This window comes from Synchiropus splendidus, chromosome 19 (genome assembly GCF_027744825.2).
Source record: "Synchiropus splendidus isolate RoL2022-P1 chromosome 19, RoL_Sspl_1.0, whole genome shotgun sequence".
Taxonomy (NCBI): Eukaryota; Metazoa; Chordata; class Actinopteri; order Syngnathiformes; family Callionymidae; genus Synchiropus; species Synchiropus splendidus.
In genome coordinates this window covers 14998472-15012702 of record NC_071352.1, presented here as the reverse complement: position 1 = coordinate 15012702, position 14231 = coordinate 14998472, and the positions used below count along the sequence as shown (strand labels likewise).

At 53.4% G+C, this 14231-nt stretch overlaps 3 protein-coding genes across 5 annotated transcripts; all 3 read right to left on the bottom strand.

Moving 5' to 3' along the window:
- Window positions 1–97: 97 nt before the first annotated feature.
- Window positions 98–3462, bottom strand: LOC128751083 (myc-associated zinc finger protein). 2 transcript variants are annotated; one of them, XM_053851871.1, is made up of 8 exons: window positions 2859–3462; window positions 2316–2463; window positions 1852–2216; window positions 1521–1777; window positions 1389–1452; window positions 1145–1316; window positions 701–1073; window positions 98–631 (listed from the first exon to the last, which is right to left on the bottom strand). In XM_053851871.1, exons 1-7 carry the CDS (start codon window positions 2889–2891, stop codon window positions 760–762), a joined length of 1353 nt encoding a protein of 450 aa, XP_053707846.1. In that variant the 5' UTR covers window positions 2892–3462; the 3' UTR covers window positions 98–631; window positions 701–759. The 2 variants fall into 2 exon arrangements, with proteins under 2 accessions (XP_053707846.1, XP_053707845.1); XM_053851870.1 differs by having other exon boundaries at window positions 108–631; window positions 1521–1786; window positions 2859–3457.
- Window positions 3463–4142: 680 nt separating this feature from the next.
- cdipt (CDP-diacylglycerol--inositol 3-phosphatidyltransferase (phosphatidylinositol synthase)) lies at window positions 4143–6022 on the bottom strand. The gene is made up of 6 exons (XM_053852167.1): window positions 5841–6022; window positions 5401–5535; window positions 5177–5330; window positions 5030–5111; window positions 4869–4950; window positions 4143–4807 (listed from the first exon to the last, which is right to left on the bottom strand). Exons 1-6 carry the CDS (start codon window positions 5878–5880, stop codon window positions 4665–4667), a joined length of 636 nt encoding a protein of 211 aa, XP_053708142.1. The 5' UTR covers window positions 5881–6022; the 3' UTR covers window positions 4143–4664.
- A 276-nt stretch (window positions 6023–6298) lies between these two features.
- Window positions 6299–14143, bottom strand: taok2a (TAO kinase 2a). 2 transcript variants are annotated; one of them, XM_053852423.1, is made up of 20 exons: window positions 13717–14143; window positions 12212–12352; window positions 12071–12142; window positions 11886–11987; window positions 11760–11805; window positions 11582–11678; window positions 11401–11514; window positions 11243–11334; window positions 11065–11158; window positions 10916–10997; window positions 10672–10842; window positions 10406–10612; window positions 10212–10340; window positions 9907–10143; window positions 9701–9829; window positions 9425–9628; window positions 9115–9354; window positions 8824–9045; window positions 8546–8728; window positions 6299–8473 (listed from the first exon to the last, which is right to left on the bottom strand). In XM_053852423.1, the coding sequence occupies exons 2-20, from the start codon at window positions 12341–12343 to the stop codon at window positions 7631–7633; spliced, it is 3396 nt and encodes a 1131-aa protein (XP_053708398.1). In that variant the 5' UTR covers window positions 12344–12352; window positions 13717–14143; the 3' UTR covers window positions 6299–7630. The 2 variants fall into 2 exon arrangements, with proteins under 2 accessions (XP_053708398.1, XP_053708399.1); XM_053852424.1 differs by having other exon boundaries at window positions 8833–9045.
- Window positions 14144–14231: the final 88 nt, after the last annotated feature.

Genomic DNA, 14231 nt, shown 5'->3' with positions numbered 1-14231 from the left:
ACATCAGTGTGGCTTCTTCCTTGACCATTCGAGGAACTCGAATACTGTGTCCATCTTCTCTGTCGTTGGTTGTGGCAACCAGAGTCCGTGTGAATCTGCTTCCTTCACCTGGCGCACACTTTCAAACTCTACCTAAAATGGACTTCCATCCATCTTCTCAGTCTAGTCCGTCACACAGAATCACACATTGGACTGGACTTGGGTGTTTGACTCTTTATTAAACATCTATGGCCACAGACGCGCTTCACCATGGAAACTACAAATGATATGGATCTGGAGCATTGGACCAGAACCAGAAACAAGAGCAACAGAAGAAGAGTCCTTCACATTCATCTTTCAGCAGGAGAGTTCATCAGGCTGCTAGTAGAAGTCCAGACCTGAAACAGCCAGTCAAACTTGTACCGACGTCTGCAGCCCTGAAGTGCTTGTGTGTCGTGTGTGTGTGTGCGGATGTTAGGAATCAAAATGGCGAAACTGATAAAAAAAGGCTGATCAGAACTGCATTGATTGAATTGGGTCGATATACTTTCACGCCAGAGCAGACCTGTTGTGCAGAAGAACCAGGTTCTGAGGTGCGGCTGAGTCCAGTTTCCTCCATGTCTTCAGGTGTGGGTGGTTTGTGTGTAGAAGTCTGCGAGACAGACATTTCAGAACAAAAGCCAGACCCAAACCAACCCTGTGTGTGAGAGCTCTCACGCACCTTGTCCGGCTGCTGTTAGTCGCCATGTGTCACTGATAACCTTTGACCTCTTGAGCTTGCTAGCTGTGTGGTGGGGCTGCGATGCTGGAGCAGTCTGTGACCAGTAGTTCTACGGTGGTGGCACTGGTCACACTCACCACCTCGCTGGGTCGCGCCACCGTACCCGCCATGCTTGTGTCGACATCCCCCTGGTTGGCATGTGTGCCCATGTGACCCTGGAGCTGAGTGGCGGTTTTACACTGGACCCCACACAGCTGGCAGAGCAGCACCCCGCCGGCCCCCCCAAAAGCTCCCCGTGCCCCCCCACTCTCCTTCCACTCCTGACCGTGGTGTTTCTGAGCGTGGACCCGCAGGTAGGTGAGCGTGGTGAAGCCTGCGACACACACACATCGGGTTACCTCAATGAAATGTGTCCGAGTGTGTGTGTGTGCGTGTGAGACTTACTGCGGTTGCACAGGTGGCAGGCGTGATGCTGTGATTGGTTGTGGACTCTCATGTGATCAGTGATGTAAGCAGCCGACAGCAGCTTCCCACAGATGTGACACGGAACCTTCTCCTCATGACGGATCAGGTGTGCGCGAAGGCGGTCCCGCGTGGCGAACGCTGACGTGCACGTCTAACAGGAAGTGGGAACAAGTCGTCAGAATTCACACTGCAGCCGCCAGAGCGGGTTCAGGAGCAGAGTTACCGTGCACTTGAAGGGCCGCTCTGTGGAGTGGACCTGCCGGACGTGGCTGTTGAGATGATCCGGGCTGAAACCCAGAACAACAACGTCTTTGGCCTTTGCCCTGCTTTGCTTCACTATACGTGTGTGTGTTACCGTGAGAAGGCTTTGGCGCAGTGCGGACACACATACGGCTTCTCCACACCTCCCTGGTGTGAGCGCACATGATAGCTCATGCGGTCTTTCCTCTTGAAGCGCTGCTGGCAGACGGGACACGAGTACGGCTTCTCGTCCGAGTGGGACAGTCGGTGCCGGTTCAGGTGGTAAACGTCTCGGAAGGCTTTCCCGCAGGCCTCGCACGCGTGGTTCTTCCGTACCGGAGGGGCCGCCGGGTTGGCAGCCGGGGCCGGGGTCTGCAGAGGCTGAGTCAGAGATGATCATGGGCCCGTGAAAACGGAGAAGACTGGTCCATCAGAAGGAGACGTACCTGCTCCAGCGAGCCCACCACCACCACTGCCGCCTGCAGGGGCTGAGCTGGTGCAGCCATGGTGACTGTCGCTGGGGTGATGGACACGGATATGACTTGGTCATGACCTGTCAGCTGACCAGACTGGGGGAGGCCATCCTGTCCATTGGGTGGAGGCGCCGTTTGCGGGGGGAGGGTGAGCTGAAGGAGGGACAGGGGTACCATCTGCTTCTCCACCTTGATACCCTCTTCCTTCTCCCGAGAAACGCGGTCCTTCATCCTGATGCCGGTGTGGACTGACTGGTGGCGCCGCAGGTTGTAGCTGTTCTTGAACTCCTTGTTGCAGGTGGCACATATGTGGGTGGGACGTGCAGGCTTTGGTTTGTCTGGAGGACAGAGCAGAGGGAGGAGCAACACTTGGAATCTTTTGGAATCTTCTTTGCTTCAGCTGATCATGTGACCAGCAAAGTGACACAAAAGCTCACCAGGTAGTGGCTCCTCGCTCAGAGCAGCGGTGTCCACAGTTGAGGGCGGCGTCACCAGCTGTTCTGCCTCCGTGTTTTGGGTTGTGTCGCTGAGTTCTGGGAGCAGCACCGCCTGCAGTGGCGCCTCCTGCTGGCCCGGAGTTGTAGTCTGTAACATTTTGTTGACAATCATTTTGCCTGAAACTCTCCCCCATGCTGAGGCGCCATCCTCCAGCTCAGTCCACACTAATGTGGCATTTACTGAGTTTTGTGACCAACAGTTGACTCTGTTGACTTGAAAAAGTATTTGTCACAAGCTAGACTCGATGTGGTTGAATAGTAAGAGAACCACCCTTAGAATTTAAAAGCGTATTTCCAGCAACACACAACCTGCATCTCTTTTGTTTACTAATTGATGACGTCACTATGGTATGTTCGCCCCAAACGTGCCCCTCTGCAGGCATGAAAATATTTAGCCAGTGACCAAAAAGGAGGCCAGACGGATGAACTCCCGTGGTCTTTGACCTTTGACCTTCCCCGACATCAACAGAACCCAGGTCTCACCTGGAAGAGGAAGTTGCTCCAGGACGTGTCCATGCTGGACTTCGGATGGTTCTCAGGCGTCCAGCTCGGTTCCGGATCGGCGGTTGAAACCAGAGAAAGACGCTGTCAATTTGAATCCAACGTCTCTCTGCACCTCACTGGTTCTGTGAATGAAGCAATGAGTGAATAAAATATGATCGGTTCCCGTGAAGCTGACGTTCTGGTTGTGGAAGTGCGACGCGGGTTCCATTCTGTAGCTTTCATGTGAACTTGAAATACTGTTGCTTATGTCTACAGGAGTATCTGGAGCATGCAAACTAAAGGCAGTGCAGAAAGGAATTTTGCGGCGCTGATCACCATCTGCAGCTCAGCAGGTCCACTGAGGCCGCGGCGTCGCTGCAAAGCCTCGGTGTTTCGTAGATCTCGTCCCCGCTCTAACACGCTCCGTTTCGGCTGCAGTCCGTGGCTCCGCCTCGGAGGGGGGATGTCATCTTTCTCTTTTTTTCAGATTTTCCCTCCCCCTCTTTTCTTTCTTCTCCTCTTTTTTTTATCTTCTGGCCCCCACTGTCCCTCTGATTTAAAGGGAACGTATTTAGTGTTCGCACCCTCCTCACCGACCCCCGCCCGTCCCCCGACAAACAATCGAATCCGTCGTTCTCGGGATCCGTTAGATCCGGTCGCGTTTCCGTCCAGAGACAAACCTCCCGTCGTTTTCAGTCGCACGCCGACGTCCGTTCGGTTCCGACGGTCGATGTGTTGCTGAAAATGGTGTCGAGTTTCGCTAAAATCGCTTCATCGCTTCTCCACTTAAAGGTACCGATGCGCGCAACCGCTGGATCAGCCGACACATGACGTCCCGCCAGGGCAGGACCGCAGACGAACTCCGTCCACAAACCCTCCAATTTTAGCTTGATTCGCGTGTCAACGGACGCTCAGACCAGATTTCAGCTCCGAACTCTGTCCGCGCGTCACGTGTCCAAGCGAGAGGAATTCGGCATTGATTTCAAAGAGCCAGGTGACTCGTGAGAGGTACATTCTGCCTATCTCTTCCAAAATATATAATGATGATCGAGCTCAGAAGTCCAGAGGGCAAAGGTTCCATTTCTGTTGTACTCCGGTTCTTAATGAACACACAAGTTAAGAATATTAACACAAAATATAATTGATAACTATAAAGAATATCATCTCATCCACTTAATTGTGGCTTAAAAAACATCTATTTGATCAGCAGACTTTAATCTGTCTTTCTAGAGATTATTGAAAGTGATTCTTGCGTTTTAAAGTCAAAACAAGAGAGAAAAAAACTCTTGTCAATCTCCATTTTATTCTGAAAATCAGAATGTGAACCAACAGCCAACAATTAAAATTGCAACATCAAGCATTACTCGCATACCTTCGACATGTTCGGCATGCAATTACATGCCGTGACCACCCTGTTCCCCCACCAGTAGAAAAACCACACTTCTAAAAAGCACAGACTGATTACATCATCTTCACACGTGAGTGGCAGCACCACACCACTGGACAGAAGCAACAAAAACAAGCCTATTGCTAACAGTGCGCAGCTAAACACAAGGTCTCGTACGTGACGGAATATATCGGGAAATCTGAGCGAGCCAGAGCCTTCCTGTGTGGAGCTTGCAGTAACTGGGTTCTGAACGGATCAGGGTGGAGGTAGCTTGTTCCAAACCTGGTGCTGCTTTGCGCCTAGCTTCTTCCTGGTGGTTCCTACTGGTTGCCATGGTTTCAACATAATAAAGCTCAGAAAAAAAACATTTAAAATATTTGGTCGACACGGCAAAAAGACAAACATTCCACGGCAGTGTCTCAGTGGGACTTGGCGGCGCTCTCTCGCTCGGCCGCGTCCATGGCGGCCATGTTCTGCGAGGCGGTCACCAGGTGGACCAGACTGATGAGGGACTTGACCACACAGATGATGCCGCACAACACCTGCAGGTAGAAGAACCACGCTGCGCACAAACACACGTGGATCAGACTCCTGGTTACCAAGCCATGGATGACAAGTCTCACCAGCAGGTTGCTCCAGGTGATGGGCCACGTACAGCAGGCAGAAGAAGAGCTCATTTCCCATGCACATGACGAAGAGCACGGGCTGCAGCGGCACACAGTTACTGTCCGACTTTTCCAGGTACAGAATCATTGTGGACCCAGCACCTGAAGGTGTCTCTTACCTTGGAGGTGTAGTACAGTCTCAGGACCGGGTTGCCAGAGAGGTCGATGGTCTTGTGGCTGCTGAAGCCTTTCACGGTGGAGCTGTGCATCGGACATTACAGGTGTCACTCACCATTGGCACTCGAGGCAGAACAGGTGCTTCATACCTGTGCAGGTGCAGCCAGTGGCTGGCGATGTCCAGACACATGCTGAGCTGGAACAGGAAGGTGTAAGACGGGTAGAGCAGCGACAGGTTGACCAGCAGACACATGGTGGCGCAGCGGTCGGTCAGCATGTCTAACATGGCGCCAAACTTGGTGGCTGCAAGACATCACAAGGCAAGTCACGACTGGGGACAGAGGTGAGGCAACGACTCGGCACGGACACCCACACTGGTTCAGTGCGCGGGCAGCGTGTCCGTCAAAGGAGTCCAGGAGGCTGCTCAGCAGGTAGCAGAAGGTGGCGTTCCAGGGACTGAAGGGCATGAGGTAGAAGGACAGCAGTGCCAGGACGATCCGGGCGTAACCTAGGAGACAAGGTCAAGTGGCATCTGAGCTGTCATGGAGGTCCACTCATGTGGGACCCAGAAACAAAACCTTAACAGAGGAGCAAGTGTCGACCCTGGAAAATGACGTAAGCGTGACGACACGACCGTTTACATCCGGAGACCTTCAGATATGAAGAGTATTTTTGTTAAATAGGTCGACACGGTCCTGTTGCTTCCAGAGGGGACATGTGATGCCGCAGCCGCTTAAAATCCGTCAACTACAATCTTCACAATGGGAGTCCGGCCGGAGGTAAAGCTAACAAGCAAGCTAACACTAAACTCACCAATCAGGTTCGGCACGAACAGGAAGATGTTCTCGGTCATTTTTGACGTCGTCGTTGGTCCAGCGGTGTTTCAGACGGACACCTGACAGAATCTGTCCGTAGGAAGATGTAGATCGGCGAGCAACTCTCGGACGCTCCTTGCCGCTCTCGAGTCCACTCGCGCTCCACAGGAAGAGCTTCAGCCGAATCCTTTCAAAGTAAAAGCCTCCGCAGTGAGATTGAGTTATTTATGTCTCCAAAAATAAGACGTACATGTCAGATGTCAGATACGAGTCTTTGGACAAAAGTAGATGTTCTTTGATGCTTCTCATCATCATTCTGGATTCTCTTGCCATTTAAACGCCCTAATCACCAAAGTTGTGTCAGTTGAGATGTTTCTCCCGGGTGTTTTCAGCCGTTGACGCTAGTCAAGGGAATGAAAAGGGTTTCCACAACAATGAACAGACTCAGCAACCAGTTTTTCTTCTTTAATTTCTCCAAAATTATTTCTGTACATTTTTTTCATCTTGCTTTGAACCTGAACGTCTGGGTTGCACCCGACTCGACTCAACTGCGCCCTCCTCTGACATCATCCACTGCTGATGCCACAAGTTTATCTCTCAGAAACTGAATGACCCAAAAAGATCAGGACAACTTTCTGATGTTGACTCCACAACAAAAGTGGCCGGTGGGTGTCAGTTCGGCTCCCGTCGTGCCTCAATGCTCCGAGTCCTTGCCGTGCGGACCATATCCAAAAGTTTGTGCAACATTATATCCTGCGACTGTCTGAGGAATGTGACGCACTCAAACACAAAACTCAAATTGGCAACAGAAATGCAACCAGGCGGGAACATGAGCGCCCCCTACAGATGGGAAACCCACATGACTTCCTCCCACACGCAGGAAAACCACATGGAAAAAAAAAACAAAATTATAAAAGTGATTTCACTCGTTCACCAGAACATTCTTTCACTTTTAGTGCAAATGAGGTAGCCATGACGACAGAGGAAAGAGGTCACGACCCGCTGTGCGGATGTTTCGACTCATTCAGACTTTAGAAAATAAAATTAAAAGGGGAGGGATGGGGGATGTTATTGGCACGGGAAGTGGAAATAATACTGGCTGCAATATAAACATCAACCCCAGCCACAAACTCTGGGAAATAAAATTCTTAAAATACTTTATAGCTTTATCACAGTAACGTTGCCTTCCTTATCGCCACCTAGTGGTAAAAAATTGGCGTCAACAATAAAAACCATAAATATTGCAGCTGCAGTAGTCTTCAGAATAACATGTCTAAAACAGCTAATTAGCGTTAGCGCTTCTATGTACATTTTCGGCGTCCCCACAGCAGTTGCTGTGGCAACAACAACCACTAACTTTTGTTGTTTCTTTTGTACACATCGCAAACATGAGCTTTTTTACTAAAAGTTTTTGGAATTCCATTTTTGGAAACAGCTCCTTTCACAAATCTCCATTTCACTGGACATGTGACCAGACCAGAACAAAAAGCTAAAGTTAAGGAACATGAGAGTCATGAGCTTGGAAGATTCCCAGAGGTCAGAGGTCATGATGGCGGTAGTTGAGCCCTGATCCAAAAACCACAATTCTTTGTATGTACATCATTAAGGTCATGGTTCAGGTGCCGTTAAAAACATAGCCGTGCAGGCGCCCACCCGGGTGGCTTGAAATGAAAAAACGATTCTGAGAAACCTCCTCATGTGGCTCTTAAAGGTTGAAAATAAACTGATAAATTTGATAAAAGAACAAAAACAGGAAATCAAAAATCCAGGGCGGCAACACAGCAGTGTTCAGGAGTACGACAGGTGGGAGCCGTTGGAAATGTGGGAGGTCACAGACGTGCTGCGACTCAGCCCACCGTCACTCCCGGGGCCCCCCGGACCTCCCGAAGCCGTCCTGCGCAGCGGCTGCGGGCTGTTCCTGAGCGCCATCATGCCACCGCCTCTGACCCCTAGTGGCACGCCCCCGTAGCCGCCCTGAGAGGACGAGGAAGATGAGGCGGAGGACGGGGGGGACGAGGTGCGTGAGAGGGGAGGCGGCGGCGGTGGAGGGGGCAGCATGGCCAGAGACTGCGAGGAGCCGTGAGACGATAGGTGGTGGTGGCCCTGCGAGTGGTGTGAGTAATGGCCGACGCCGCCTGCCCACTCCCGGGTGTGGTCGCGGGTCTCGCGCTCCTCGCGGTAGAGGTGAGGCGTGCTCTGATGGTGCTGGTAATGCTGGGGGAGGTAGTGCTGCTGGTGGGAGGGGGGCAGGTGACTTCGGCCACTTTTACCAGAATCTCCATCTCGTCCGAAGCCGTGCGATGAGGTGACGGACTCGGCTCGGCTGAAGCTCCCTCCGTGGTTCTGACTGCGCCAGGACGGCGTGGCCACAGAGTTCTGGACGCTGTGGCTCCAGTGGCCCCCTGAGCGCGGGACGGGTCGTGATGGCCAGCCGCTGGAGCCGGAGGAGGGGCTGGGCGTGGGGTAGCCTTGGTTGTAGGCCTCGGCGGGGATCCCGCTCAGCGCCATGTTACTGAAACCTAGGCGCATGCTTTCCGAGTCAAAGGCCTCGATCTCGTGCGCCTGGCGCTCCAGCAGAGTCCGGATCCGATCCGACCGCTCGTTCTGCAGGGACAGCATCTCCTCCTCGATCTGAGGGGACAGCAAGAGAGTCAGGTCAAACAGCCGGTGGTGAGTCAGAGCAGAGAGCGTCAGGGATGGTACCCGTTGCTCCAGCAGGGCTCGGCGGATGGACACGCGCTGCTCCAGCTCCTTGACCTCGCGCTCGTGCTGACCATCCGTGTGGATCTTGATCTTGCTCTGGTAGGCGTTGAGCAGCTCCAGCTCCTGCTGCAGCTGCATGTGCAGCACCTGGTACTCTGCCTCCTGGGTCTCATCCAGACGCAGCTGTGGGCAGATCAGGAGGAGCAGGTTAAACTGGATATGTGGCCAGGGCTGAGCAGGACCGATGCATAAGTGTTCGGTGGGCGGAGTCTCCTTGCCTTACTCACAGCCTGCGTGGACAGCATGTCGTTGACAGAGTGGTCATACTGCTCGGCCAGGATGGCCAGCTTACGCGTCTGCTCTTCCTTCAGCCGCTTCAGCACCACCTTGTGGTCACACTTGGGCGTGTTCTCCAGGAGATGGTTCCTCAGGGCCTTGTACTGCCGGGTCTGGATCTTGCAGGTCTCCTGGAACTGACGCTTGATCTGCAGCTCTTTGGTCTGAAGACAGGCCAGCCAGCGTTAGAGGCTCCAACGGTGAAGCAGTGTGCCAGAGTGAATGAGTGTCACCTTCAGGCTCTTGGGCTGCTGCCGGACCTCCACGGTGTGCTTCTGCCGCAGCTCCTGCTCGCGCCGCTTGTTATACTCCATCTGGTTAGTGAGCTCGGTCTGGTGCTGGGTCCGTATCAGCTCAGCCCGGGTCCTCTGCACCGAGCCCAGCTGACGGAACTCCAGCTCCTGGGTGGACTCGTGGTGTCGCAGCAGCATGGCACACTCCAGGTCCTTCTGAGTCTGCTTCTTGTTCAGGTCCTGTCGACAACACCACAGGTCAGTGAGCCAGTGAGGCGTGCGTGTGTGGGCTCGTGGGTTCCGCTGTCACCTCTCGCAGCAGGTCCTGCTCCAGGTTATGTCGCGCCAGCAGCATCTTCCTCTTGTACTGGCGACACTGCAGCTCGTAATACTGCCTCTGGCGCCGCAGCAGCCCCGCCTCCTCCTCCGCCTGCATCTGCTGCAGGCACTCCTTCTGCCGCACCAGCCACTCCTGCTTCTCCCTCTTCGGGGTGGACTGGTTCTCATTCAGCTCCTGCTCCATCAGAACCAATTAGAGTGAGCCGCTGCTGGTCATCACAGTATAGAGAGTGAGACAGACACACACCTCTTTCAGCTGCTCCTTGCGCTGCCGGTACTGTCTCTTTTGGGAGTCCAGCAAGCTGGTGAGCTCCTTCTTCTGCTGACCGAGGATGTGCTGCTGGAACTTCTTCTCCTCAGCCAGAGCAGCTTTCGTCTGCAGGGACAGGCTCGTGGTCAGCAGCCAACCTGGACTGCAGCGCGAGAACGAGGGGGTCAATAGGGGGGACTCACCTCCTTGTCCAGTATGGCTTGGTGCTTCTTCACCAGCTTGTCAGACTCAGTGGAGAAGCTGGTCCTCTGGTTCTCCAGCTCCTTGTCCAGTTTCAGCTGGTGCTCGTCCATCTCGGCCTTCAGCTTGTTCTCCAAACCCATAAGCTGCTTCTGGTGCTGCCGTCGCATCCGCTTGTAGCCCGACATCTGCTCCCGCAGGGCAGAGCCCTGCTCGTGCTCCTGGATCTGCCGGGTCACCTGAGGAGCAGAGAGAGATGGGCCCAGTCAGCGTCTTGGTGGGCTTGGACCTCAGCTTCCACACCCACCAGTGAGGCTGTCCGAATGGTTGCAAAGTGGTCTCTGTTGCGGTAGTACGCTCGACGGCGCCCGGCCGATGGCGCCTGAGGTGGTTCCATCTCCGGCTGGTAGGGGTCATCGTAGATGTTGTCTGGACCCTAAGAAGCAGAACCACAGGACGTTAGCTGGTTGTCGCAACATGCTGAATGTGTGTGTTTGCTACCGAGGGTCTGTGTATGATGGAGCTGTTGGAGGTGACCGTGGTCTCTCCCTCCTGCAGCATCATCATCTCGCTGCTGTCATCTGAGGCGTCAGCCAGACTGTTGACTGAGCTGCTCTGGGAGCTGGCGGATATGGACATGGAGGGGACGGACTGGGACGACTCCAGACTGTTGACCGTGCCGCTGCGCAGCAGGTAAGCCTCCACCTCCTGGGCAACACAAAAAGGTGAGCGTCCTCCACACGCCATCCCCTACACGCCCTTCTCACCTCTTCCTCCTCCCCCCCCTCAGACACAGGGCCGTTCTGCTGTGTCTCCTGGAACAGAATCTTCTTCATCTTGCGATACTGCAGGTTGTCCAGTTCACGGACAGCATCTTTAGTTCTGGCGATCAGGTCCATGACGGCGGTCAGGGGACGCTCTCGGCACAGGAAGCGATGCTGTGGAAGGAAGAGCGGGACCGGGTCAGCTTGGGCTCTTAAGGGACCAGGGCACCAGTGAAAGTTTGCTGACATTGAGCAGCACGTCTGAGGTGGGCCGGTCCTGAGGGATCTTCTGGAGACACGAGTCCACGAAGTTACGGAAAGAATCGGACCTGAAGACAACCGCAGGTGTTAGAGAGAGAAACTACGGCTGAATCGCGGCTGTCGGCAAGACCTCACCAGTGGTTGGACTGCAAAACCGGACTCTCGTTCTGTGCGATGTGATATAAGGCACTCATCGCGTTCATGTTGAAGAGCGGGGGTTTCCTCTCAGCTGAACACACACAGGCACATGTTAGTGATGGCAGAGAGGTGGGTGCGGGGAGGGGGGCTGGAAGGCACAGACTGACAGACTTACCAAGTTCTATTGTGGTGATCCCCAGTGACCAGACGTCCACTTTCCCATCGTACTGACCCTCGTCCATGGCCAGAATCACCTCCGGTGCCATCCTGAACAAGAGGTCAGAGTTGAGGATCCACACATGCATCACAGCCCAGGACCAACGCGGCGCTCACCAGTACGGCGTCCCGACAAACGAGTTGGCTGGGGCCACAATGGAGGCGGAACCAAAGTCGCCCAGTTTGACCTGACCTGGTTCTGTCAGCAGGATGTTCCCAGCCTTCACGTCCCTGCAGAGAGCCAATCAACTGTCAGCCCACATGCTCACACTGGCACGCGCTCACCCCTGTGACACACCTGTGGATCATGTTGTGGGAGTGCAGGTAGGCCAGCCCCTGCAGCGCTCCATGGGTTATAGCAGCAATCTCCACTTCCTGTAGTGGCTTCTTGTGAACTACGGAGTGACACAGACTAATGTGAGACGGAGAAAAACACACACACAGAAGGAGGCAGCAAGACAGAGGAAGGAACTGACCCTCCAGCAGGTCAGAGGCTGAGCCCAGGCAGTACTCCATCACCAGCTGAGAGAAGGAGAGAGCGGGAGAACAAGAGCAGGTAAGCCAACAGGCCCACACCAACGCCATCATCACGCCACACTCACCCATGCTGTGTGCTCCCTCAGGTAGCAGCCACGGTACTCGATGGTGTTTGGGTGACGCAGCTTCTGCAGGAACTTCACCTCCTTGATAATGTCCTGCCATTTCTGACCACCAGGAGGAGACAGGGCAGTGAGACGAGGCCACTGCGTTTCAACTGTAACACACTGCAGTGATGGGTGGCGGTTACCTCATTGGTCTGTTTGCCGCTGTACGACATCTTCTTAATGGCCACCACCTCGTTGTTGCGGACGTCCCGGGCCTGAAACACAGAAACACAGTCAGTCAGGAACACACATGTACCTGAGAGCACACGTGCGCGCACACTCACAAAGTACACGGCGCCAAAGCTGCCATGTCCAATTTCCCGGAGGTCAGCGAACAGCTTCTCTGGATCATCCTTGCAGAAGAGATCTGCCAGATCCGGGTCCTTGAGATTGCCCGCACGAGCACTCGCCGGCATGGCCAGGGCCTGGAGGGGGGAGCCGGCAACACAGACACAATCAGCGAGGACCAAGTGCCATCTTAAGTGTCACTTGAGTGGCAGTAGCACAGGAGGTCTGGTTCGGGAGCGGCCCCGGGTCCGAATGTTGAGCAATCGGCACAGTTACAGAAGCTTGGACACGTTTATATTTGGACAATGTGACCTGGTTCTGACTGTGAAACTGCCACTGCTTCCTTCCCTGAGAATAGATGCCATCAGGGTTTAAGTTAACTATCACATTGCAACGGCATTGGAGGGGTGATGCGTTTTTCTCGCAAACCATCACTGCGTTTTGGAGGTTCTGAATCTCCCAGCAGAATGTCCAGGATCTGCATGGTCACATGCCAAATTGCAAAGTTGAAGCCCAAAGCGAACCAACTATCAACAGTTGAATTTTTCACTTGTCTCTCAGGACCAGAACAATGTTTAATCTGAAGCATAGAATGTATCAGAGGTCACTGATAGTCCCAGCAAATGATGCCAATGAGAAACGGTCACATGACCTAGTTAAAGTGCTGAAAGAAAAAGATGTTTCAAGACGCCAGCATTATACAGCCCTGCATGACTTGAATGACATCAGTACAAAAGCCATTCAGCCTGACAACCCGTCGCGAAGACACCCAGACCAAATCGAACCCGTAACTAATACAGCAGCATCAGTGATCCGCAGTCAGGTCAGCTGATGGCTGTGCATCATCACAGGAATTTCCCAAATGACAATAAACCTTCTGGATCAGCTGAAGGTTACAGAACAAACCTCCTTAAGTATATGTATTCTTTTGTATTATGTATAATATTTCAGAAACATCTTCAAAGGGCAGTCAGACAAGACAGAGAGAGTTTCCATGCAGTTATCTATCAAGAAGTGCGTTATCGGTCTCTGGTGCGAGGTCATCCGAGAGAGAACAGGAGCAGAGCAGCGCAACACGATCAGAACAGAGTAGGGAAGTCTACACTCTGACACACTAAAATCCTGTGGGAAGTCATCGAATGGCCCAGCCAAGGCGGAAACAAATCTCAGCAATAAAGAGGCTGTTGACTGAAGCTGACAATAAAAGATTACAGTACTTCGTTCATTATTGTCCTTGATCACAATAACATCTACAACGGAGCCACTCGTTGTTTTTCCCTTTGCATTCCAAACAGTCTACATGTTCATTGTTCTCGGTCTACGGTACCAAACAGACTCCAGTCTCTCTGACCCAGATAACGCCGTGGCGATAATTCTCAGCTCCCGCCACTGGATGTGAAAATAACCATACGAGTCGATCATGAACCGAGACAAAATACATCGAATCCGCAACCATTATCGGGTTCAGACCATACACGACACGCACAGGGACGGGACTCACCGCGGCTGGTTGTGGTTCCGCTATGGAACAGAACAGGAGGGTTAACTGGCGACCTAGCGGGCTTCACTCCACATTTCGCAGCGGATACTCAATACGACGCCCGCTCCATTTTGTCGAACGATTGTTTGAGTAGACACCAGAGTTTAGGCGGTTGCGTTGCACAGGACGGGATCCTTGAGACCCGCCGGCTGGTTCCGATACACGGCCACTAGCATCGGCTATCCCTTCGGCTTAGCTCTGTTAGCCTGGAGGCTAACGGTTCCTCGGGGTGTGGCCGACGGGTCTACAGTGGGCTTCGCCGCCGAACACTGACGTAGGAACCCTCCAAGATATCTGCATTGAGTCGGAGAAGACTATGTCCCGTCCCGGTTCGGCCTGGCTCCGCCGCCGTTTTTGTTCTAAACACAAGATGGCACAGAGGGGCGGGGCTCCGAGGCGGAAACTGACACATTCTAGTTCCGCTCAGTCTTCCGCCGGAGAAATAAAGTTGCAATGGAAAGTTCATTATTTTTAAA

Coding starts and splice junctions, on each gene's coding strand:
- LOC128751083 (XM_053851870.1), bottom strand. CDS start 2,891: ATGGACACGTCCTGGAGCAACTTCCTCTTCCAG. Junction 2,464..2,858: donor GGAGCAACTTCCTCTTCCAG/GTGAGACCTGGG, acceptor AAAATGTTACAG/ACTACAACTCCGGGCCAGCA. Junction 2,217..2,315: donor GAGCGAGGAGCCACTACCTG/GTGAGCTTTTGT, acceptor TCTGTCCTCCAG/ACAAACCAAAGCCTGCACGT.
- cdipt (XM_053852167.1), bottom strand. CDS start 5,880: ATGACCGAGAACATCTTCCTGTTCGTGCCGAACCTGATTG. Junction 5,112..5,176: donor CACTGGCTGCACCTGCACAG/GTATGAAGCACC, acceptor TCCGATGCACAG/CTCCACCGTGAAAGGCTTCA. Junction 4,808..4,868: donor TCACCTGGAGCAACCTGCTG/GTGAGACTTGTC, acceptor GTTTGTGCGCAG/CGTGGTTCTTCTACCTGCAG.
- taok2a (XM_053852423.1), bottom strand. CDS start 12,343: ATGCCGGCGAGTGCTCGTGCGGGCAATCTCAAGGACCCGGATCTGGCA. Junction 10,341..10,405: donor CCATCATACACAGACCCTCG/GTAGCAAACACA, acceptor TCTGCTTCTTAG/GGTCCAGACAACATCTACGA. Junction 9,629..9,700: donor GCAAGGAGCAGCTGAAAGAG/GTGTGTGTCTGT, acceptor CTGATGGAGCAG/GAGCTGAATGAGAACCAGTC.